The 26236-nt window shown below is 42.7% G+C and overlaps 1 protein-coding gene across 1 annotated transcript in view; it reads right to left on the bottom strand.

The window, feature by feature from the left end:
* ADAMTS17 (ADAM metallopeptidase with thrombospondin type 1 motif 17) overlaps nucleotides 1–26236 on the bottom strand; it is a 271748-nt gene that overhangs the window by 132798 nt on the left and 112714 nt on the right. Inside the window, exons 8-9 of the mRNA XM_044230904.1 lie at nucleotides 4169–4270; nucleotides 2958–3103 (exon numbers count right to left, since the gene is read on the bottom strand). Coding sequence (XP_044086839.1) covers nucleotides 2958–3103; nucleotides 4169–4270 — 248 coding nt within the window. The remainder of the gene's footprint in view (nucleotides 1–2957; nucleotides 3104–4168; nucleotides 4271–26236) is intronic.

Raw genomic sequence — 26236 nt, 5'->3', positions numbered from 1 at the left:
CTCAGCCCATGAAATCCCACAGCAGGCCAGGCTGGTGGGCGAGGGCATGTTAGTTTGGCTTTCTGAAGTAGGGGTTCTTTAAGACTGGTGAGGGCAGAAAAGAGCTGTGATGGGAACAACGGGTCCAGCCAAAGTATGGGGGAGGCCCTAGCCAAGGTCATGCCAAACAGACAGACAGAGTCAGGCCCTTAGGTGTAGCTAATGTGTCTGCTCAGCACTGATGACATCTTACATTCTTGTAAGGGTTGTCCTCACCTCAATACAATCCAATGGTCTGTCCACTGTCTCGGGGCCACGGGATCCTTCTGGGTATTTAATGGTTCTGCTATGCCCCTCCTATGACATTCCTGGGTGACACCTGATACGGAATGATGTGCTGAAGGAGACTGATCCCCTGCCAGGGTATAAGAGCTCTGGATGCAAAAATGAAGCACCGGGACAGCTACAACTCTTGCAAATTGTGCCCTGCTCTGAACAAAGCCTTTCCACATAAATCACCCTCCTCTGAGCCTCACATGTGCTGGGAGTTCGATGACGGGGCACATAGTCTCATCACCGTTCTCTGTTCATGTAAGATGGAGAGGGCCATGTCCTCAATACAGACCATGTCCTTTATAGGCATTCCCATGAATTATCCCAACTTCAGAGAGAGACAACACACGTAATAGCCAGCTGCTGTAAGGAGCGGGGACTTGAAGCCTTCTCTTTCTGCCTCAAGACCAGCTCTTCCCATGATACCCTGCCTGCTCCCTCTAATGGCAGAACTGAGAAGGGGCATCCTTGAGGTCACATGACCAACAAACAAGCCAGGCCCAAATCTCAGCATCCTGATTCCAAACCCAGAGCTCTCCTCTTCTTCTTCTTCTTTTTTTTTTTTTAAAGATTTTATTTATTTATTTGAGAGAGAGACAGTGAGAGAGAGCATGAGCGAGGAGAAGGTCAGAGAGCGAAGCAGACTCCCCATGGAGCTGGGAGCCCGATGCGGGACTCGATCCTGGGACTCCGGGATCATGACCTGAGCCGAAGGCAGTCGTCCAACCAACTGAGCCACCCAGGCGTCTATTGGAGAGAGTGAGGAAGAGTAAGAGAGAGAGCAAGCACAGGAGCAGGATTGGGGGAAGAGGAAGCCTGACTCAGGGCTTGATCCCAGGACCCCAGGATCATGACCTGAGCCAAAGGCAGATGATTCACTGACTGAGCCACCCAGGGGCCCACAGAGCTCTCTTCTCAGGGCCACAGACGGAACTATTTTACCTTCCTCACAGAGCTAGGAAAAAAACTGAAGCCTCTATTAATTTATCACCATTTAGCTCAACAGGCTTTCTATCCAACTACACATCTGTGATGGTTACTTTTCTGTGTCAACTTGATTGACCTACAGGTTATTTCTGGGTATGTCTGTGAGAGGGTCTCCGGATGAGACTGGCATCTGAATCTACAGATGCAGGGATTTGGACGGCCCTCCCCAAGGGGCATCATCCAATTCCCTGAAGCCCTCAACAGAACAAAAGGCAGAAGGAGGAGGAATTCACATCCACCCCGTGCGCCCTCTATCCCCACTAGGACCACCCTCTGCATCTTCTCTTGCCTTCCCACTGGGATTTACACCATCAGCTTCCCAGGTTCTCAGGCCTTCAGACCGGATGGGATGATGCCACCAGCTTCCCTGGGACTCCAGCTTACAGAAGGGAGATCAGGGGACCCTATGAGCCAATTTCTCATTGCAAATCATGTATATATATATATTCCTTGATTCTGTTTCTCTAGAGAATCCCAGTACATCCTCCATGCTTTTAATTAAGAAGTCATTCCTTAAAGATTAAAAACCCACCTACTATTTTTCAGGTACTCTGCTAAATACTGGAAGGAAAAGTTTTAATAAGACACAGTATGTGATGCCAATTCTTATAGCACTACTGGGGGCACGGAGAGTGCTTCTGACCTTGACTAAACTGTGAGGTCAGTTTCCTTTAATCAGCAGGTTCTCGACCTTGGCTGGCCATTGGGTTCACCTGTAGAGATTTAAAACATCCAGTTCCCAGGTCCCAGCTCCACAATTTGTGTGTTGATTGCTCTGGGATAAAGCCTGGGCATCAGAATTTTTAAACAAAAGAGGGGTTTGTTACTTATTCATCAATATGACTTAACTGTGGATATAAAGCATTTCTCTTTACTCATAATTTGTAACTCATTCATTTGCAAAATTAATGTGATCCAGCTGATGGCACACGAGACATAAAGCAGACTGTTGTATGAAATAGTAAAAATGGAAATCTCAGAGGAGAAGAGAAAAACCTGTGGGAAAGGAATTACTGTAATGAAGCACAATTCTAGCCCTGAGCTTTCTGGAACAAATGTGCCAAAAACAAGAGGGGTCATCATCAAGGTCAATGAAAGGAAGCCAATGAGGGGGAAAAACCCTTCCCCAAAACCAAAACAAAACAAAACAAAAAAAAATGTTTTCTGTCAAACAGTTCTAAGAGCACAGGTGAAAAATATCTGGATGAACAAGACAGCTGAACCCCCAGATGCTTTGTGACTCATTCACAGCCAGGCAGCTCCCAGATCAGCTCATAGCCAATCTGAAGGTCAGCCATTCTTCCCAAAGGTCCACAGGCTTCCCCAGAATGACCCTGACTGAGGACGCCTGCAAAGGGAGATTGTCACCCAGCTGTCTCAGGAAAGCTTTCTACCCAGACCCACATGAGGAATAAGGAGCCAGCTCACCACGGGACTTCCTGCATCCATGTTCACAGCTAGAGCTCTGTCGAAGCCAAGACGCCATACGACACATGACAGCTCTGCCCCCCAGGGCCCTTGGAGGGATTTCATTTTTTTCCCCTTAAGCTCAAATTCTCCTCAGGAGACAGACCATTCTTGGCATCAGGTGAGAAGAGCTGTGATTTGGAAACCCTGATCAGGGCACCCTGGAGAATGCCTGGTCAAGGGGGACTTACGGGGGGTTGTCACACTTCCTCTGCCGGAAGCGGGCTCCTGTCCCACACGTCCGGCTGCACATGCTCCAAGCACCCCACGGGCTCCAGTCTCCATCCACGTGCTCCGGAATGGGCGTCTTGCTCACACACTCTCCTGCGCGGCACCACTGAAACACAGCAGGGCAGGCCCCGGCCCCCAGGGCCACTCAGCGCCAAGGAATCCCACCTGCTCGCTCACCACATCACTGCAATTCCCTCCGCGTGAGAAAACACCACGCCATTCCCAGTGGTTTTTTGTAACTTACACAAAAGCAGGCCCTTTCGGGGGTAGGCATGCTTGTAAACTCTGGAGACCATCCTTCTTACTCGCCCTGACATGTATATACCTGTGGGCTTTGCATTTTGCCCTAACAGGCCATATGGAATGGGCTCCCTTGGAGTTTTCTCAGTTCTCAGAGAAAGGATTAATTCACAGGGCTCATGAAGAGACCTGAGCTTAGGCAAGCTTCACTTCACGTGAGCTCCTCGTCTCTCTGGACGGCTGTGCTTCCTGGCTCCGTGGTTTTGCACTCCAAGGTTGGGTTTGGTGCTTAGAGAGGACGCTGCCAGCTCCACAGGGGTGAACCCTGGCTCCAAGAAAAAGAGAAAGCCACTCCTCTACAATGGAATTGCCCAGCGTGCCTGGCACTTCTGGGCCACAAGAAGTGATTTAGTGGTTTTGCATCACGGCATCTGGTTCACTCCTTGCAGTTAGGACTAAAGAAAAATCTGTGGCTGCGGGCCCTGAACACCCCTCCTCTCCAACATCAGTCTCTCCTGTTAATGAACATCAGGCCTGGGGCTCGCGCTCTCAGCCTCTAGCTAGACTCGGCTAACACTGTGCTCATTGAACTCATTTGGGATAGCCTTTTGTGTATGACCAGCGATCCTGTTTTCCCATGTACGATTTGTTGATGTAAAAGGTTTTGTTTTTGTTTTTTAAGGAAATTCACTTGTGTGACAAAAAGAGTCAATTTAATAAAAATATTAAGCAATTCTCGTATCTTATCAGAAAAAAAGGAGAGAGGTGATAGAAGTGTCCCTCTTTGCCCAGAGTGGGCTCCATGGCCCTTTCTGGGGCAGCCCCAGGGGAGTGTAGAGCACGAATATGGTGTGGAGACTTAACCCTCAGAAGACCTGCCCAATGCCCAGGAGACGGGGGCCGGGGGAGGGCCATGGGAGGTGGGGGTTACCTTGTCTGCCCCACACTCGGTGCCGTCCAGAGGAGGGTCCAGCTTGGTCTTGCAGGACGTATCTCCTTCCACCAGGCACCACAGTCCAGCACACATCAGATGCTGCTGACAAGGGAAGGAACACAACTGCCTAGAACGCCATAAACAGGTCACTCCTGGGGTTGGAAGGTGGGGCCCAATGACTGGTTTGGATTTGGAATTTGAAATATGAAGGGAAGAAGGAGGGTCATGAATTTGGATATATAAGTGCATCATTCAACTGGTTCATTTTAATTCCACAAAATTCTGTGCATTGACTCCGAGGAGGGCCTTGTCGGTTCAGCAATTTCTGCATTAGCTACTGAGGGGGTGTCCAATGCAGGGTGCAGGCTGGGCGCCATTAACACATACCTTCGGTTTAAATGTAGGAATATGTGAGGCAGATACCCATGGGTCAGAGAGAGGGCACGGGAAAAGAATCTCCCTGGCCTCGCCTCCTCAGGGAGGGCCTGCTAGAAGAGGAACCTCTGTTGCTGAGGCTGGAGGGGCCCTTACACAGGCCTAAAAGCCAAAGCCCGAAGGCCAATAAAGGGCTCAAAGACCCCAAGGGGTTAAAGAAGGTTTTCCACTCTCCCTGTGGCCACCCATTTTCTAGTTCAGCTGACTTATGCATAATTTCTTACAGTTATTTCACCTAAGGAATTTCTTAACATGCACAAATATACAATTAAAATAATTCTCCTTCAACAAGGCCAGGCATTTAAAAACAGACTCCCGTTTGTGTTAATAGAAAACCTGCACATTGACCAAGTGCTCAGGATGGAACCATTTATGAAAAGAACTGGAGCAGACATGGCTAGCATACTCCCTGGCTGCCTCAGTCTCCCCTGCAGGACTCAGAGCATACTCAGTGTCTGTACACACCGGCTGCCGCTTCTCTAGTCTCTCTGCCAGAGGCCATCCTCTGACCTTGGAGTGACCCTGGACCACAGGAATGGGAGCTGGACAGCCCATCTCCCCTGGTGGGACAGCTCCAAGGCAAGCTCCTCACTTCTCTCAGAGGGTCCTGGTGGGATGGCCCCACTGTCCCTGCGGTCGCCTGCCCTTCAGTGCACTTTGGTCTCTCCACCCTCCTCTCCCACGTTCCTGCCCCCTCACAGTGCTTCCTGGGATCACTTCCCAGATAAACTACTTGCACCCAAATCCTCGCCTCGTGGTCTGAAAATTGAGAACAGATGTACTGAAGGCTCTTTTAAAGAAGCAGTTCTTCCAGGATGCCAAGCCCAATCATGGAGAAGAGGCCTGGGCTGGAGCAAGGAAGACCTCACCCTCTGGGGCGTGGCCAGGGCACCTGTAGGGTGCATTTTGGGCTGGGTGAGGGTCAAGGGTCCTTGCTCAGGACAGTCACAGTGGAGCTTGCAAAGCGTGTGCCTCGCTTCGTGCAGAGGGCTGCCTTTCCAATACTCTCAAACATCTGCACAGAATAGATGTATACTGTGCTGTCTCAAGTCAAAGTATTTGGAAGCTGAAGAGACAAAAAGAGAAAAAGGGAAGGAAAGTAGAGCTGGAAGGGCTTTGACAAAGAGCTCAAAAGCCCACGGCACTTCTTCATTTCTCAAGAATGTTGAAGCTGCTCTGGGCCTTTAAAGAAGTTGATGATTCAAGTGGAACGGTGCACATTTGGGGTCAGGAAAGCCCCTGCGTTCCCATTACTGCTCACCTCTCCATGGAATGGTAAAAAGATGAGAACCCCGAGCACACTACCAGCTGGTCCCATAAAGACAGACTGCACCTCATTAAATGTTTGAATCCATGCACCTTGACCCCAGAGCTCTTCGAGAGTGTGGTGTCAGTGCGTAGACACGTGTTCATGAGACAGGCTGACTCTGAAGGTAATTTATGGGGGAGGAGTGCTTGGGATTAGGAGACGCACCTGCCCCATCGGGAGGGAGAGGAAGAAGGCAGTGTGAACTGTTAGGCACTTTATAGACAGCACGTTCCCATAAAACCTTTCTAATCATCAGAGAAAAGGAGATGAGGTCAGGCAAAGCTTTCTTACGTAGAACACAAAAAGTACTAACTGTAAAGGGAAAAAATTAATGACTCGTACTATATTAAAATGAAGAACTTCCGTTTATCAAAAGACAACTGTAAGAAAGTGGGAGAGGGCATTTGTAATACATGGGAGAGATATTTGTAATGCATGGAACCAACAAAGGATTTGTATCTAGAATACACGTAAAAAACACGAACCAAAAGCCCCCGTGGACAATTAAAATGGTGCAGTATAAAAATGGGCAAAAAACTTAGACACTTCACAAATGAAGGTATTTAAATGTAAGGAAGGCCAATAAACATATGAACAGGCGCTCAGTTTCATCAGCCATCAGGGAAAGGCTAATTAAAACCACCAGTCCTTACCTCTACACACCCACCAGAATGACTCAACAACAGAGACAGAGAATACAAAGTGTTGGGAAGGATGTGATGTGATAAGAACGTTCTTAAATTAATGCCGCACTTCTAACTTGGTCCAACAACCCTAAGAAACTCTTTGACAGTACTTACTAAAGCTGAAGACAAGCACATTCTAATATTCAACAGTGCCACTCCTAGGTATGCACTGGGCAGAAACGTGTGTCTATGTTCACCAAAAACATTTTGTCAAGAAGGTTCCTAGAAACAATCTTTGTATTTGTCCCAAAGTTAGAAACTGCCCAAGTGGCCATCAACAGAGGAATATGGTCTACGAGAACAATGGAATATGGCATGATCCCATTTATATGAACTTCAAAAACAAGTAGGAGGAGAAAATGGTGGTGCTGGGAGTCAGAACAGTGGTTACTTTTCTGTTTAGTCTCAAAACGAAGACAAGGGGATTGAGCAGAGAAGGCAACTTTAGAGTGGCAGCCTCTGACCCCAGCTCGGCCAGCATCGCCCACAGCATCGCCCTGTGTGTCCAAGATAAGCAGCTGCCCTTCTGTGATTCATTTTCAGTACTGGAAAAACAGTATGGACAGCATGAATGCTTGTTACTGTGATGCTTTTTAGAGAGCTGGCATTCATGTTGTGCTTTCCAAATGACAAAGTATTCTGACATGTGTCAGAGGCTCACGATAGCTGTGAGAGGCAGGCGGGGCAGGGCTTTTTCTATTCTTTCCATTTTTCCAAAGAAGAGGTGCATATTTGTAGAGGTCAAGGGCCTGAGCTGGGTCAGAAGTACTGGACTGGGAGTTCATTGATCAAGGTTCATATCTTGGTTCTCAGCCTGTGTAGTGCCTCCACAGATGTGTTCACTCTCTAAAAACTAATCAAGCTCTAAATGAAACATGTGTTTTTATGCAAGCACAGTATACTATTTATAGTAAAACTATTTAGAGAGAGGGAAGATAAGAAGAGAAATGCATGCTTAAACTGGTGAGGGAAGATTCTCTGGACCCAACCTATCACCAGGCAGAAGTAGGAAAATCAGGGCTTCACAAGGAAATTACAAGGAGAGACCCTACATGTAGGAAGCCATTCCTCACAGCAGGAGACAGAGTGCACAGTAGGCAGTCTTGCAACTGCTGGTCTCTTTAGGTCAGAACCCACACTCCTCTCATAAGAAAAATCCCTGTTAGCCTGGAAAAAACTCTGACAATCTCCAAAATGAATATCCTATCAATCGCTGGTCCAAGAATAACTCAGAGGTGAGCAATAGTCAAAAACAACCAGTACAGGGTTTATACAAATTAGTATAAATAAAAAGGGAGAAGAAAGCATGTGAAGAATACTCACCAGATGATATGATCATCATATGGCTAAAAAGAATCTCCAAACCTATATGCATTATTTTTTAAAAAAAAACCATAGTAATTTTTTTTTTACTTGCAAAAAGCAAATATATAAGAGCTCAGGGAAAAGATGGTTAGGTCAAAGGAGATAAATTATCAACCATCAGAACTGGGCCAAGGAAGGAAAGAAAGAATAAAATCAGATGGCCAATGAGGACAACACTGAGAGCAGCAGAAGAAGAGAGATACCACTGAACACAGAGAGGTACATGGAGTTAATGACTGAGAAAAAGTTAATGTAATAAAATGAATAAACAACTGAAACAGATTTGGCAAAAATGACAGACATGGAAGACACGTCAAGGAGATGCGACATAAAGCAATTTTGTGGGAGGCAAGGAGGATGAGCTCTATTTTTTCCAATGAGGGGACAGATGTTTGTGGAGGTCAAGGGCCCTGAGCTGGGGCTGAAGCACAGGACTCCTAAAGAAGAGAACTAAGGTTAAGGAACAGAAAAGGTATCTGAAGAGAAATTCAAGATCCTATCCTGAAATGAAAGAAGGTCTCAGTTTCAGACTGAAAAGCAAAGCCCCATTCCAGGAAAACAGGGCAAAGAATAATGAGCACAGAGGTATGTCCTGATAAAAGTTACCAGGTTTCAGAGATAGAGCCCAAAATATTTTAGGCAGCCAGACAAAAAGATCAAGTCACTGACAATGGGAAAAGACAGCAGATTTCCCCACAGCAGCACTCACGGCCATATGGCAGTGGAGCAATGCTTAGAAGGACACAAGGAAAGAAAGTGTAACCTGAGCAATCTGTAGCAACTAAAGTGTTGCTCAAGTATTTAGGTAACAGCAAATTAATTTTTTAAAGGTTTTATCTATTTATTTGAGACACAGAGAGAGAGAATGAGCATGCACACAAGCACGGAGGAGAGGAAGAAGCAGACTCCCCAGAGCAGGGAGCCCGATGTGGGCCTCGATCCCAGGACCCTGAGGATCATGACTTAAGCTGAAGGCAGATGCTTAACTGACTGGGTGCCCCAGAAAATTATTTTCAAACCTATAACTAGCTGATTCCTTTTTTTGAGGAAATACTAGAGGATAAAGTCCAGTCAGCACAGAAATGAATGCAAAACGTAGAAGTGACTAGAAGTAAGCACCCATCAAAGCACTGATTGAAATGTGGGGACTGAAATTAGAGAACAGAATGCAGAGTATATAAACTTGGGTGAGGCAGAAATGATACAGATATAAGAACAGGCTAGAAAAGAAGGTGCAGTAGGGTGGGGGAGCATAAGAGACTGTCCATATTTATCAGTTTTTTTATCACGTCTAGCAGGGGGGAGAATAAAATATAACAAATGTATAGATATCAGAGCTTTTAAAAGGAAAATATGAATCACTAAGACAAATAATTGAATTGGGTGTTAAAAGAATGGAGAGAAGGAGATTAAAGGTGGAAATGCATTTATTTTATCGTGCCCATGGAATTAGGGTATAGCACAAACTTTAAAGAGAGGTTTGCCTATGACACCTTTTGCTTCTAGCAAATATCAGAACAGATAAGTCTGTGGAAGGCAACACTATTCTTCCATTCCAAAAAGAGCTAGGTATTTTTTTTGGGGGGCTAGGTATTTTTTAATGACATTTTATTAAAGATTTTATTATACCCAATGTGGGGCTCAAACTTATAACCCCAAGACCAAGAGTCTTATGCTCTTAACAACTGAGCCAGCCAGAAGCCCCTAAAATGTCATTCTTACTGCTGAGCTAACCAAAGTAAAGGAAATATTCAAGAAAACCAATACAAAACACACACATAGCTATACTTGTACATTTTTACAACATAGTCCAATCTGTAGTCAGCACATACAAGGAGGGCTGGCAATGATCAACATTCCAGTTGGGAGAGTAAGTCTGGAATCTGGAAGGGTGTTTACCAGTTCTAGAAGGATTGGTGGCACCCTAGCTTTTTGAGACAAATATAAAGTGTCTCTGAGGAAAAGCTAGCACCATTCAGGCTCTCAAAATTCTCCAGTGATTTTCAATGAAAGCAAACTCACAAGGAAACATGGCAACATAAATGACAGCTGGCAGAAGCAACCAACAAAAGATTTAAACTTCCAAGGTATTTAGATGATAGAACAATCAGAAACAGAATATATAGTAACTATCTAGGAGTACCTGGGTGGCTCAGTCAGTTAAGTGCCCTACTCTTGATTTTGGCTCAGGTCACTGTCTCCGGGTTGTGAGACAGAACTCTGCACTGGGTGTGGAGCCTGCTTAAGATTCTCTCTCTCCCTCTCCCTTTCCGCCTGCCCACCCTCTCCCTCTCCAGAAAAAAATCATTATAATAATTACCTATAAAATTTTTAAAGAAATAGAAGATAACATCGCATATGCAAGCCAGAGGTGAGATACGATTGAATATGATCAGGCAAATCTGAAAAAGAAACTAGAAAGAACTTTTATTATGAGACATTCAAGGTATAATTGTTGAAGGAAAGCAGTGGATTCTGACATCACTGAAGGAGAGAGTTCATGACTGGAAAATAGATTTGAAGAAATTATAAAGAAGAGAAAAGAAATTGGAAAAATATCTTTAAAAAACTGGGTTAGGAGATAACAAGGAGGAAAATACTGATGTCTGTGTCTACTCATAGTCCCAGAAGGATAACAGAAAGAATGGAAGAAAGGCAGTATTTGAGAAGATAAATAGCTGACACAGAATATTTACTGTGTAAAATAGTGAGTCTCCCCACTTAGCAGGGGCAGTCTTCTAAAATGGGCCCTTTATCTCCTCCTACTCATGCTTTTGTGGAACACCCTCCCCTTGTAACATCTGATGAAAGTACTGGCTTGCTTTGCAACCATTGAAAACAGCAAAAATCATATGATGTCATTTAAAGCAACTCTTCAGCCAATGGGAAAGTCAAAACCAAAGTTGCAAATTATGAAGAAAATAATGAAGATGAAAATGCTAGATATCGTGACATGTGAAAGAAGAGTCTCAAATACTCAAACAAGGAAGAAAATAAATTGTCTACTTCAAAATGTATGAAAGGGGAACAACATAAATTTCTAAGAAAACAATAAATTAACAAAGATAAAAGTAGAAATTTATTATTTAGCAAACAGAAAAAACATAGACAAATATGATTTGGCTCTCTGGGGGAAAAATGAACTGGATAAACCACTTGCTAACCTATTCAAGAAAAAGGGAAGAAAGCATGAATAATAAGACAGAAAGAAAGGAGAAAGAAAAAAAGAAAAAAGATGGACAGAAGAAAAGAAAGAAGATAACCAGAATGTAAAGAGAATTTTATATATGTAGAGATATATATGCACGTAAATTTTAAATAATAATCAGTGATCACTGAGCTCTATTATAAGTACATAAACTTGAGATGAAATGATTTCCTTACAGTGTATAAATTAATAGAGCTATTGTTCAGAATAGACTAAAAACGCGTACAGACTAGCTGATATAGAAGACCTATGTGTGTATGTGTGTGGGGGGAAGACGACCTATGGAAGTTGGTCAATGAGCTACCCTTCCTGAAAACCTTTGGCCCACATGGTTTCTTAGCAGTATTTTTCATAAGGAGATTCTATTTACTCTTTCAGAAACAGATAACACCAATGCATTCAAACTGTTTAAGAACTTTTAAAGGGGGGGGGGAATGTTTTCCTTATTCTTTGTATTAATTCATATCACACTGAAACCAAACTGGATAAGATAAGCACAGGAAAAGAAAAAAAAAGTTAATACCAAACTCATTTATGAACACTGTGGCGAAAATCCTAAATAAAGTTTACTCATATAGTAAAGCATGTACCATGTCCAAGTAAGGTTTACTCCACGAATCTGAAGATGGTTCAGTATTAGAAAACTTGCTAATATAATTTGCCACATTAATAATTCAAAGAGAACTCATCCAGTTCTCTCCATGGATACTTAGAAGACATTTAATAAAATTTAATCACAACCTCTTATTAAAATTCTTAATACACACAAATGAATACTTCATTTGATAAATATTTATCTCATGGGGAGACATCAGAAGCATTCTCATTAAAATTGAGAAGAATGTATATTACCAGACTGCTATTATTTTAGATGAAAGAAAGAATTAGGGGCTAATATGGGATTATATAACTAAAAAACCCAAAAGGCTCAAGCAAAGACCTATTATAACTTCTAAGAGAATTCAGTCAGATGTTGGGTAGAAAATTAAAATATGGTAATCAAAGCTCTTTATAAATAGCAACTACAACCAATTTTATAGGTATAATGGAATAAAAGATCATATTCATATAGGAAAAAATATTCTATAGGGATAAATCAAGAAACTTGTAATACATACATAAAGAAAAATTTTAAATTGCCCTGAGTGAAGGAGGGAAGATGTCTTGAATGGATATAAAGAAACACTATGTAGGAAGACTTAAAAGTATAAAGGCATACATTTTTCACTAAGTCTCTAAAATAATATAATTGAATTTAAAATACTAACATAAGTTAGACTTAAACAAGCAGATTCTAAAGACCATATGAAAAATAAACAGGAAAAGAATAGCCAGTAAGACTGTGAAAAGGCATCTGGTTAGTGTATTAAAATATTTTATAAAGCTACAGTCATGTAAGTATTAAGAGGTACATGATTAAATCAGTGGAACAGACTGGAAAAATCCAGAAATATATTTTAAAAATAAGATATAAAGAAGTATAATATATTATAAAAATAGCATTTCAAATTTATGGGGAGAAATGAATTATTTAATAAATGCTATGTAGCCACCTGAGGGGCCATCTGGAAACAAAGTAAAGTTGGATCCCTTACCTCACACCTTACACTAAAATAAATGACTGCTGTATTAAGGGTTTTTTTTTTTTTAAAGATTTTACTTATTTATTTATTTGACAGAGAGAGAGGGAACACAAGCAGGGGACTATGAGAGGGAAGCAGGCTTCCTGATGAGCAGGGAGCCTGACTCGGGGCTCAATCCCTGGACGCTGGGATCACGACCTGAGCCAAAGGCAGATGCTTAATGACTGAGCCACCCAGGCACCCCTGTATTAAGGATTTAAACATAAAAATGAAACCATAAAAATGCTAGAAGATATCACATGAATTAAATTTATTTACAGTTTAGGAGTAGGAAAGACGTTCCCAAGCATGACATGAAATTCAGAAGCCTTATAAAATAAATACTGATATATTTGACTTTACAAACATATACACATGCACGCACACACATTCCTGCTTGACATAAATGATTAAAAAAAGCAAACAAACTGCAAAAAAATTTTAATTCATATTTCAGCTAAAGGGCCAATTTCCTTAAAAATAAAATCTCTAACAAATCACTAAAAAAAGATCAATAATGCAAAAGATTTAAAAAGACAGTCCAAAGAAAAAAGAACACAACTGGCTTCTTAATATGTGAAAAAATGCTCAAAGTCATTAATACGAGAAATGCCATTCAACCTGCAACAGACACATTTCCTAAATGCTCAGACTGGCAAGGACCAGAGAGGCTGAGTAAAGACATGGAGAGTTAGGAACTTTCGTATGTTGTTTATGGGAGCGTAAAGAGATAAGCTTCTTCAGAGATCAATCTGACAATATCTATCAAGAACTGAGGCATGTACCTAATTTCATCTCAAGTTCAATGACAGGCAAAATTAATCTGTGGGTTCAGAAAGAAAGAGAGTGATTATTGCTGGCAGTTAGTGAATAGAAGGGGTCTTTAGGGAAGCTTCTGGAATTGCAGAGATGCTATATTTCTGATGTGCAGGTTAAATTGATGTGTTCAGTTTATAAGGAAAATGAATATAACTGTACACTTAAGATTAAAACTTTTCTGTGTTTCCTGTTGTGTTATATACAGGTGAATAAAACATGCAAAAATGACCTTTTAACCACTTCTAGGTATTTATCTTATAGACTAACAGTTCTCAATTTGGGGTGATTTTGCCCCCCTATACGGAATTTGACAATGTGTGAAGACATTGTTTTGGTTGTCACATCTAGGGGATGCCTGACTTGTAGTGGGTAGAAGCTAATGTTATTAAATATCCCATAGTGTATAAGACAGCTGCAGCAAAGAATGACTTTAGTAGTGCCAAATTCAGGACACTCTGCTATAGATAAACTCAGCAGTAATGACAAAAAGAAAAAAAAAAGTTACAGTGAAGATAGGAGACTCTTATCTATAGGAAACAAACTGAGGGTTGCTGGACGGGGTGGGTAGGAGGGGAGGCTAGGGTAACTGGGTGATGGGCATTAAGGAGGGTACTTGATGGAATGAGCGCTGGGTGTTATGTCAATGGTGAATCACTAAATTCTACCCCTGAAATTAATAATACACTATATGCTAATTAAATTTAATTTAAATTTTTAAAAAGTTACAGTGGAGAGTCCTTCAAGATACCTTACCCAGGTGGCCAAGGTTAACATCACCAGGACAACATTTCCCATGTATCCACAGGGGGTGTGTTCCAAGACTTCCAGGGGATGCCTGAAACCATGGATAGTACTGAACCCTACAGACACTGCTATTTCCTATATGTATATACCCATGACAGAGTTTAATTCATAAATTAGGCACAGTAAGAGATTAAGAACCATTATAAAACAGAACAATTATGACAATATATAATAAAAGTGTTATGAATGTGGTCGATGTGTCTTATTGTATTCACCCTTATAATGACGTGAGATGATAAAAAGCCTACGTGATTTGATGAAGCATCACTTCATGACCTAGGTATTTTGACCTGGGGACAGGCTATGACTGACCTGACCACAGGTCAGAAGGAGGATCAGCTAGCTGCTTCAGAACACAGTTGACCATGAGTAACGTGGATAAGGAGGTACCACTATAACAAGATGTTACGTATTACAAGATGTTACAATCATGCAGAACCTCAATATAATCATGAGAAAACAGAAGGTAAACCCAGATTGCAAAATAACTGACCAGTACTGCTCAAGTGACAAGGTCATGAAAGACAAAGTCCAAGGAACCACCACAGACTGGAGAGACCAAGGAGACAGGACTAACTAAATGCAGAACAGGATTCTAGTACAGAAAAGGGGCATTGGCAGGAAAACTGGTGACATCTGCATGCACTTCAGTGAACAGAATTGTACTGGGATTATAACCCAGTTTTGATAATGGTTTTAGTGTACTGTAAGTTACGGACACAGAAGGAAGCTGGGGGGAAAGGTATACACTTACTGTACTCTTTTTGTACCTCTTCTTTAAATCTAAAGCTACCTCACAACAAAAAGCTAAATAACATAGTTTGTAGTTAAAAAAGAAAAAGAAAATGGATGGGGCAACTCTACTTACACAGGGATTGAACTACTCTAAAACGTTCTTAAGAGAAAAAAAGCAAGATACACAATAGCACAATAGGATGCTCATATTTGTATGAAAAAGGAAATCTACAAATGTTTTGAATTTCACACCTTGAGCATACACTGCTTATTCGGAAAACAGACTTGATTCTGAAAAGTCACACTGATAACCAAGCATCTGTGGTGGAGGTGGTCTTTGCTACAACGACTTCATGCCCACAATGCTTATTTACAAAGTATCAATCAGATAAACGTGAAAATGGCAATATGGCTTTTCTGGAGTGAATTCTTTCTTTACAGCCTCAGTGCCACTGCCTCGTTCAAGTCCTCTTCCTTTCTCATCTGGACAAATGCAATCATTTCCTGTAGGTCTTCTTGACTGCAGTCTTCTTCATGATCAATGTATCTGCAAAATCTCTTTGGAAACACAGATCTCAACTTAACCTCAACACCCATCGCTGCCTGCAGGACTCACTTAAAATCCCTATGACACATCCCTGCTCCTTACTTAGCTTCTGCCCTCGTCCTCTCCCTGCCACCTCCATGCACCCCTGTCCTACGTGCACCTGACTACCCACATTCCACAGCTCCTCTGTGCCCCCAGGCCCCAGCACAAGCTGCTGTTTCTGCTGGGAGAGCCCACTTGGCTGCAAGCTGTACCACGCCACGTTGGAGAACTAAGGTAGAGAGCGAGCATGACCTGCGCCTGCCCTCGGAGCTCATTGCAGGGAAAGAACCAGAAATGAAATAATCTGAATAGAGACCAGGAAATCATTCTCTGTATTCTTCAAGGCCAAATCTAGGAGCCCCATCTTCTGTAAAGTCTTTCCTTCTTTTCTCCATTCTCACCAGGAAGAACCCATTAGGGTTCTAAAAACACTCCACCTCCAACTGGTTCTTCTGAGTGACAGTCCCATGTCTCACCTGCTACCTCTCTGGCTCCCCTCCATCCTGAACTCCTGGGGAGGGGATGTGCACTGGCTGCATTTCACTGCCTCCTCCTCTCATTAGCTGGAGGCTAATACAAATATTAGTATCCTGCCATGCTATTGTGTATCTTGTTTTCTCTTAACATTTTAGAGTTGTTCAATCCCTGTGTAAATGGAGTTGCCCCATCCTTTTTCTTTTTTTTTTAACTACTGATTGTGCTATTTCGCTTTTTATTGTGAGATAGCTTTAGACTTAAAGAGGTACAAAAAGAGTACAGAAAAGTATGTACTTTCCACCCCCACACCGCTACCAGCTTCCCTTTGTGTCAGCACCTTACAGAATCCTAAAACCATTAACAAAACCAGGATATTAATTCCAGTGCAATACATGTGGAAGCACATGGTACACACCCAGACAAGCCTCGCTGAATGAGCAAATGAATGAATCAACAAATGAACAAATACATTCATGAGAAGGCCATGCACTGCTCTGACAGCTGTAAGGGAAGAGCTAACATACTCTAAGAGTTTACTGAGTTCCGGCTAAGGACTTTATCAGAATTATCTCATTATCACTCATACCACTTAGGAGACAGAAGCAATCACTTGTCACACTTTGCAGTGACCTACCCAAGCTGTGGAGCTGGGAGGGCCCTAGAACATATCCTCTTATCCACTGGTTTTAATACCACCTCTTGATGGGTCCTCCTCTGCTTTGTCCCCCTACGATCTCGCACCCTCTCCATCAACCAGGAACATGGGCTCTTCACATCACTGTCTCCTATTTGCAGTAGAATGGAATGTTTTGGGCCCTGAGCCCATAATGTTCCGTTTGCAAGCATCGCTGGGCTACATAATCTTGGCTCAAAGGAAATGTACAGTCACTCAAGTCACATCAGGGGTGGAAATGCACAGGATCCCCCAGCTCCTGCTCCAACAAACAGAAGAAAATAGGGCAATCAGCTCGAGACCTGCTCCTGCCTAAGAGGAATAAAGGAGGATCGTGTTTGTCATGTACAGGTAAAATTTTATCCTGCCCTGGATTTTAACTTTGTGTTAAATGGTGAAAGTATCAAGTTTTATAGGGGGAAAAAAGTGAAATAAGGCCAGATGGGAGAGAAAAAAAATATAATAACAACCACCACCATCACCACCACCAAAAACAAACAAAAAAAAATCCCCAAACCAAACCAAACCAAACCAAACCAAACAGCAGTGGAAAGCTACTGGTCTGGGACGAAGAACAAGGAAAATGAAACAGCTGTCTGGTTCTAGCATCTATTGCCTCCCTGGCTACATTTAAGGTTTGGCAAAAGTCGTATCAACTGCATTTCGCAGCAGAGAGCCTCCAGCGGCTGCGGGACAAGCACGCCAGTGCCAAGCTTTCCTCCCATGGCGTACTGTGAAAACACAGGCAAGGTCTGAGTTCCTCAGGAGACAGCACTGTTCCTGCATTCAAAGCTTTACAATTTTTCTGCCACTGGCAGTGTCTGGTGTCCATTTTAAGTGCCAGGGAGGTTGTTTTGATACTCTTCCTCACCGGGCACCCACTGAGTGTTTGGAGAACAGCTCTGTCTCACAGCCATACCGAAGGCAATGGTTATGTAAAAACCCTCAGAAATGTGTTGCTGATAACACCAGCCAAAAGGGAGATAAAATAAGAGCTGGATGAAAAAGTTACTAATCCAAAATTTCCACAAGTACTACTGCAGTTTGAAGCCTTCCCCCAGGCTGGTATGCCAGCCCCATTTCTGGAAGGCTCCCTGAGCCCTGAGGTTGGTCACTCCTTCCGTGTCCCATGGGTTGCAGAGACAGTTACCTGGCTGGGGCCACCTTGAGGGAGAGAGGGGATGACACAGGGTGAAGGCAGGGTGAGGGCATCCAGGCACTCTGCTGGCAAGGGGTCAGGGGATGGGGGACAAGAAGTGGCAGATAACCACACAACTTGCAAAGTCTGGAGAGCTCTCTGAGGAGGCAGTCTACTGTAAACTTCCAAACACTTCTGGAAAATTGGGGCCATCTGCTGCCAAAGCCCAACAGTTTTGAGAAAGGCTACAGATGCTGGGCAGGAGGCTGAGACTGAGGCAGGCAGGACAGCTTTCAACCTGGCACCCAACCCAACGTCCTACCGCGTGGCCCCGTCTGTCTGAGAGGGGCAGGGCGAGGCTCTGGCTCAGGCCAGCCGCCCACTCTGGCCAGGTACTCAGCATTAAAGTGGCAGGTCTCATTTAGATAGGCAGTTGCCAAGCCTGGCTGAGTGTGAGATTTCCCCAGGAAAGCTGTTTAGAGACTCAGAGACTGACGATCTGGAGGAGGGCATTCAAACTTCTGACTTTCTCTGGAGAAGCTTCTAATGACCCATCAGGTGTAGAAGTGACCAACATGAGAGAAAAGCACCTGTAGTTCCAGGTGGAATTTTGACACCCCGAACTTCCTGAACACCACTGGGACCTCTAGTCATTAAGATGCCTGTAGAATCTCTATGAGATCTGGGAAAGTTCGCAAAGAGCCTTTCCATCCGGGCAACTTGAGGTGGCGGGTGGGGGGGGGGGGCGTGAGGTTGTGACGAGAGAGAGAGACTGGATGCTGGAGAACAATGCCTGGTTTGTTCCTAAGGCAGCAGGAAGAATGACAGAAAGAAAGAAAGCACAAGGAAAGATGCAGAAAAGAAGGACCAACCAATAAGACTGTCAGCTAAATAGTGTCCCCCCTGCCACGGGCTTCAGGACAGAAAACAGTGGTAGTATTACCCCTTCCTGAGTGCACAGTACACATCATTTGTTACTTAGCCCTTATAATGGTATGTAAGTAGAGCCCCCCCCACCCCATTTTGTAGACTGGAAAACTGAGGCAAAAGAGACTGTGTAACTTGCTCAAGAGGCAGAGGCAGGAAATGACCCTGGGTGCCTGATTTGGGAGGCGACCTTCTTAAGTACTGTGTGATAGGAGTAGCACCCCCATGCTGTGCAGAAAGGCCAAGAGAATTAGAGGGAAAGAGCAAATAATAGGGAGAAAGAAGACATAAGACCCTTAAATCCCAATTACCATTCCAGACACTCTTGCCTTCCTGAAACAAGTGGCCTACAGCTCCTGTGCTCAATGCTTAAAAAAAAAAAAAAAAAAAATAGTGTGATTGGCACATGCCTGTCCATTGCAAATGCCATGATGTGTAGGCTCACCCTTGCTCAAGTCAGTTATAAGGCTGGTGTTCATCCCTTCCCAGCACTACCTTCCTCTCCAGGTGGGGCTGTCATACACGGGCTTCAGGGCAATGATGGAAGATGTTGCCAAGGAGACTGTTGGGCTAAAGGTGAGGAGTCATTACATAGCACCTTCCAACTCAGAATCTCCAGGAACCAGGGTGATGGTGGGGGTAGATAAGTATCTTTCATGCAGGAAAGAGCTGGGGGCTTTAAGAGACTGTGATCATTGTCATAATGTTGTCCTAACTCTGCATCTCTTCCTTCTGTCTCCAGGAGCCATGTGACACTCTGCCTTTCAGCTGACAATATCTACCTTGGGCTCTCTCACCCTCTGCTCCACTCAGCAGGATATCTGAGCCCCAACAGCTTTAAAGTCTTGTTAAATAGTGCCTTGGCTTTCTAGTGACTTTCCTGACAGAGACAGGAGGAACTTGTAATCATAAAGAAGATGGACCGGGCTAATTGTGTAAAGTTCATTTCCCCTTTGTAATAAATATTTACCATCCAATGTTTATAACTTTTATGTTTGGACTTTCTTGAAATGCTTTATTGAATTAAAAACATCACATTACCATTGGCTAAAAGAGGAGACAGCTATATTTGCCAATAATTGCTGCAAGAAATGCCAGCTATCGATGCCAATTTTTTTTTTTTTTGGTAGTTCATATTTCCATAGACAGCTCTGAGCCTTACAATACCAGTATTTTGCAGACAGACATGGATGTAATGGTGATGGTGTGGGGATCTCCAGAGCCCTAGACATGAAAATGGACTGCATTTTAATTTCTCTGGACTCTCTAGTATGCAAGTCTTTAAGAAGGCAAGAAGTCTGGTTAATATTTGAAGCTAGGCTGCTCCCAAAGCAACTGTTTTTCCCAAGTTATTTACCCTATGCCTCTGAATGCAGAAATGGCTTGTAATTTTGATTGATCTTAAAAAAAAAAAAAAACACCCAAAACTACACAAAGTTGCAGTCAGAAGGAACTTCCATATTTAAATTCCAACTAAAGAAGAGGAATAGCTCATGGCAAGCCAGCACTTCCTGTTGGAGACAGATGGTGGCCTGCCATGGCTTAGCACTCAGCCTTTTGCTAAGAGTCACCTGGGGAGCCTGTAAACACCTTTGCAGAATAGTATTTGTCAATGCATAATTACCGAATTTGTAAGATTTTGAAGAAAACAATTGAAGCATAATCCAAAATACAAAAATAAATAGTTCAGTGACCCATGTGTTTCTTTGTCAACATGTTACCTGAGAAGATCTGGCCCTGGGTCTAATAACCACTGTCATTTTAAAGATTACTTATTTGAGAGAGACAGAGACAAAGAGAGTAAGCAGGGAGTGGGACAAGCAGACTTTGATGAGTGGGGAGCCTGATACAGGGCTTGATCTCATGACACTGACATCATGACCTGAGCAGAAATCAAGAGTCAGATGCTTAATCAACTAAGCCACTCAGGAGACCCTAACCATTGTAATTTTAAAGTAGTGGTGAGTGTAAATGGTAACCTGAGGTAGCAGCTACACCATCACGCAGTATGAAACTATCTGGAAGTCCTAATCCCGAGGCAATCATGGGTGCTGCTAAGACTGTTGTGGCTTACTGCCAACATCCATGGTTGAAGGAAACTACAGTTGAGCCTTGTACAACACCGGTGTAGGGATGCTGACCCCTGACACCACTGAAAGTCCACATGTCACTTCTGACTCCCCCTAAACCTGACTATTAATAGTCTTCTGCTGATTGGAGGCCTTACCAATAACATAAACAGTTGATCAGCACATGTTTTGTATGTTACCTATATTATATACTGTATTCTTTTTTTTTTTTTAAGATTTTATTCATTTGACAGACAGAGATCACAAGGAGGCAGAGAGGCAGGCAGAGAGAGAGGGGGGAAGCAGGCTCCCTGCTGAGCAGAGAGCCTGACGTGGGGCTCGATCACAGTACCCTGGGATCATGACCTGAGCTGAAGGTAGAGGCTTTAACCCACTGAGCCTCCCAGGTGCCTCTATTATATACTGTATTCTTACAATAAATTTAGTTTAAGTACAAGTCAATGTTAAGAAAACCATAAGAGAAAAATACATTCAAGAGTGCCTGGGTGGGTCACTTGGTTAAGTGTCTGCCTCTGGCTGAGGTCATGATCCCAGGGTCCTGGGCTGGAGCCCTGCATTGAGCTCCCTGCTTCGCAGGGAACCTGCTTCTCCCTCTCCCTCTGCCTCTTCCTCCCGGCTCATGCTTGCTTGCTTGCTCTCAAATAAATAAAATCTTTTAAAAAAGAGAAAATACATTTATAGTACTATACTGTATTTATTTTTAAAAGTCCCACGTATAAGTGGATTCCTACAGAGCACACCCGTGCTGTTCAAGGGTCAACTGTACTCATTTCAGTTACAGATTGGAAAAAGATAAAGATGTAAACTTCCATCATCCTTGTTCACAAAACCTCTGAAATCTATCCGGCAGCCCCTGGTTCAGAACCCCTGCTTCTGTACAATAAAGTTGTGTCCATGAGAAACATAACCCTCTGAGATGATAGGCATCCACCTTCCGCCGGGATCAGCTTTGGTTCCTCATAAAAGGCAGAAGCAAAATGAAAACTTTCCCCGCTGGTAGTCATGGTGGTTAGTATTTTTCTGAAAATATAATCTCTCTAGTTTCTTTTCTTCTTATTTTTATGGGTCTCTATTCCAGAAAATGAAAAAGAAAATGTTCAACTCCTCAGCACTGGTGTGTTTTGTGGTTTTCTTCCCTTGGTGGTGTCCAACCTTGGTTACGTTTCATTATTTTTGTGTGTGTGATAGGCTTAAAGTTCTAGAAATTTCTAACACACACATACACACACACACACACACACATACATACACACACACACTTTCCTCATGGATAGTTTAGGTATTTTTCCAACCCACCCCCTACTGCTCTGCACAGAAATATCCACGGAGGGGCTTGCCATCAACAAGTTTTGGGGGATCCTGGACCTGAGAACAGGGACAGTATTCCCAATTTAACAGTTGCATGAGTGTGGTTTGTAAAAGAAGAGGTTCCTCCAGATTCTCAGAGCTGTAATGGCTTTGTGATGTTCATTGCCCTATAATTCCTGGCTGAGTGTTTTTCTTTCTTTTTCACACCATCCAGAAAGTAGTACCTTTTTTTCCTATTAAAGGGGGCCTCACGTGATTTGGAGGATCTTGCTGAGAATTCTGCATCATAGTTCATCTCTGAAATAACCAGAGACACTTGACATGTCATGATACCATGGGCAGGATTCTTGTGAAGAAATGGACAGCTGGAGAAGTGGGATGAGCACAGGGCAACCAGGAGACCTACATCTAAACAGAATACCTCATGGGCCCTAACATCAACTGCACCATTATTTTAGCAGAATGGAGTATAAATGACTATTGTGAAACATATACTTAGAATTCACTTTATGTGGGGTGCCTGGGTGGCTCAGTGGGTTAAGCCGCTGCCTTCGGCTCAGGTCATGATCTCAGGGTCCTAGGATCGAGTCCCGCGTCGGGCTCTCTGCTCAGCAGGGAGCCTGCTTCCCTCTCTCTCTCTGCCTGCCTCTCTGCCTACTTGTGATTTCTCTCTCTCAAATAAATAAATAAAATCTTTAAAAAAAAAAAAAAGAATTCACTTTATGTAACCTATTTCTAATATGCCTGAGGGGCCAAAGGGATAAGCAATACATGTTCACATTTTGTTTTCTTTGTTGGCTTATGAGCTGTAACTTTGTTGTGTTGTTTATTGGTTGACTGGCAGGTGATACTATACATCTTTAACTTATCACAGTCCGTCTTTCTGTGCAATCATTCTACCTCATACATAGTATAAAACCTTACAAATAGTATATGAACCTCTCTCCTGCCCTGGCCTTAGTGTGAATATCATGCACTTTACTCTTAAGAATGTCATAAACTCTACATTACTGCGCTGGTTTCCCATGGCAAATCTATTACTGTTTCTTACTGTCTCTCTTAAAAAACATCGCCATAAACCTCATGATTGATGAGAACACCAATTTCTCATCATACAGTTCTGGAGGTTGGAAATCCAGAATCAGCTGCAATGGGTTTAAATCAAGGTTTTCCCAGCTTCTCTGGAGGCTATGAGGGGACAATCTATCTCCCTGAACTTTCCACCTCCTAGAAGCTGCCTTGCTCTCCTTGGCCGATGGCCACCTCCTTGTATGACTCCCACCTTTTCCTTCTGCTACCTATTCTGATCTCCTGCTTCACCCTCACTCAGGACCCTTCTGATTACATCAGGCCCATCCAGGGGATCCAGGAAATCTCCCCATCTCAAGATCCTTAACTGAATAAAACCTGAGAAGTCCCTCTTGCCCTACAAGGTAAAGCTCACAGGTTCTGGGATTAGGACATGGACATCGACCATGATTGTACTCTTATTTTTTCTGTAAGATAATTGTTTAAATGGTCAAGGATCTTTTTTTTTTCATATTTTTTTTAAATATCTGTATTTTTTTTCCAATTTATTTATTTTCAGAAAAACAGTATTTATTATTTTTTCACCACACCCAGTGCTCCATGCAAGCCGTGCCCTCTATAATACCCACCACCTGGTACCCCAACCTCCCACCCCCCCGCCACTTCAAACCCCTCAGACTGTTTTTCAGAGTCCATAGTCTCTCATGGTTCATCTTTTAAAGACAGTTGAATATACTTAAGTATATCATATATTCACCCATGTAGCCCCTACTTCCAGGGTTCTTCATTTCTTTGTGTACATCTAGATTTCTATCTACAATCATTTTCTTTCTGCCTGACTCAATCCCAGGACCCTGAGATCATGACCTGAGCCAAAGGCAGAGGCTTAACCCATTGAGCCACCCAGGCGCCCCTGCCTGAAAGATTTAATATAAATAAAGCATGGGTTGGCCAGCTATGATTTATCTTAAGCTTTTTTAAAACAGAAAAACTCAATTTCACCTTAATTTGTCAAAGAGATTTTTGCTGGGTGTTGATTTCCAAGGTGACAGCTTTTTTTTTTTTTCCTCTCAGGACATTAAAGATGCTGTTCTACCATTTTCTCACCTGCATTATTTTGAATAAGAAATATGTTTTGTTTTTTTTTTTTGACCTTTGTTTACGTGTTCATAACTTTTCTCCTCTGGCCTTTTTAAGATTTTCTCTTTATCATTACTTTTAAGCAACTGGATCATGAGGATCGTTGGTCTAGATTTCTTCATGTTTCTTTTGCTTGGGGGCGGTCACTGAGTTTCTCGGATCTATGGGCTTACTTTCACCAAGATTGAAATTTTTTTAGCCATTATTTCAAGTATTTCTGTCCTTGCTCTCTCATTTCCTTCTGGGGGTATCGTGTGTGTGTGTGTTTCTGTGTGTGTGTCTGCATGTGTATCTGCCTGTGTGTGTGTATCTCCACCTGTATTGTGTGTGTTTGTGTGTGTGTGTATCTCCACCTGAAGACCCACAGCTCACTCATGCGGTCTTCTATTTCTTTTTTATGGTCTTCTATTTCTTACCTTTTTTTAATCACTTCATTTTCAAGTTCACTGAGGATTTCTTCTGCAATCTCTCATTTCCCAGCAACAGGGTCTCTTTCATTTCAGACAGTGGAGTTTTCATTTCTAGAGTTTCCATGGGATCTGTTATATATCTTCCATATCTCTACTTAACATGTTCCATCTTTCTGCTATCTTCTTGAATCTGGATTATGGTTACAATTACTGTTTTAACACTCTTATCTGTTAATTCTATCTTCTGTGTCTTTCTTGGTCAGTTTTGATCAATTTTTCTCCTCATCATAGATGTAATTTTCAGCTCTTTGAAGACCTGATAATTTTTTATTTGATGCTAGACATTGTGAATTTTATTTCATTGAGTGGTAGATGATTTTGTATTTCTACAAGTATTTTTTAGCTTTGTTCTAGGGCCTGCTTAAGTCACCTGAAAACCAGTGTGATCCTTTCAGATTTTGCTTCTAAACTTTATTAGGTGGCACTAGATCAGCATTTAGGACAGGGCTAATTTTGCCATGCTACTGAAGCAACACCCTTCTGTGCATTTTACATGAGCTCTGGAGGTTCTTCCCTCTAATATTTCCAGATGGTCTTGGGTCATCTTCTCACACATACATTGCTGTGTACTAAGCTGAAGACTCATGGAGATCTTGTGCACATTTCTGAGGTTTTTTTCTTTATAAAGGTCTTCTATGGAACCTCTCTCTGTGAACTCTAACTTCCTTGGCCTCTCTGTGCTCCTAGCTCCATTTCTTCAACTCAGGAAGGTTTGGTTCTTCTCAGTTCTCCTTCCCCATGCCATAGCCTCGAGACTGTCCAGGCAGTAGGTCTGGATAATCAGAGGGCTCACCTTACGTGCTCCCCATCTCTCATGAATGACAATTCTTTCTTGCTGGATGTCCAATGTAATGGGAAAAAAATCACTATTTCATATAGCTCATATAGTTCATCTGATTTCTTAGTTGCTTCAGGTGGGGCAGTAAATCTGGTTCCTGTTACTTCATCTTGGCCAAAGGCAGAAGTCAGAATAAGAAACTAAAAGCAACATTGGGACCATAATCATTTTATTACATGAGATCCAATTCAATCCTCAAAGTCATTAAAGAATAATAATGGTTATAAATTTCAATCTGGCACAGGATTAAAAGACCTTTCTGATTGGTTCTGGATATCTCTGGCTGCCAGAAGAATACAGGTGTTACATGATGCTTTATTTTTCATGCCAGTGAGAAGTTCAATACAGAGAAATGCTGAGCTTACAGATGTACACAGACAGATTTAGTTCTGTGTTCCATGGA

The sequence above is a fragment of the Neovison vison genome, chromosome 13 (assembly GCF_020171115.1).
Source record: "Neovison vison isolate M4711 chromosome 13, ASM_NN_V1, whole genome shotgun sequence".
Lineage (NCBI taxonomy): Eukaryota > Metazoa > Chordata > Mammalia > Carnivora > Mustelidae > Neogale > Neogale vison.
The sequence above is the reverse complement of the archived record's forward strand: the minus strand, read 5'-3'. Positions and strand labels throughout refer to the sequence as shown.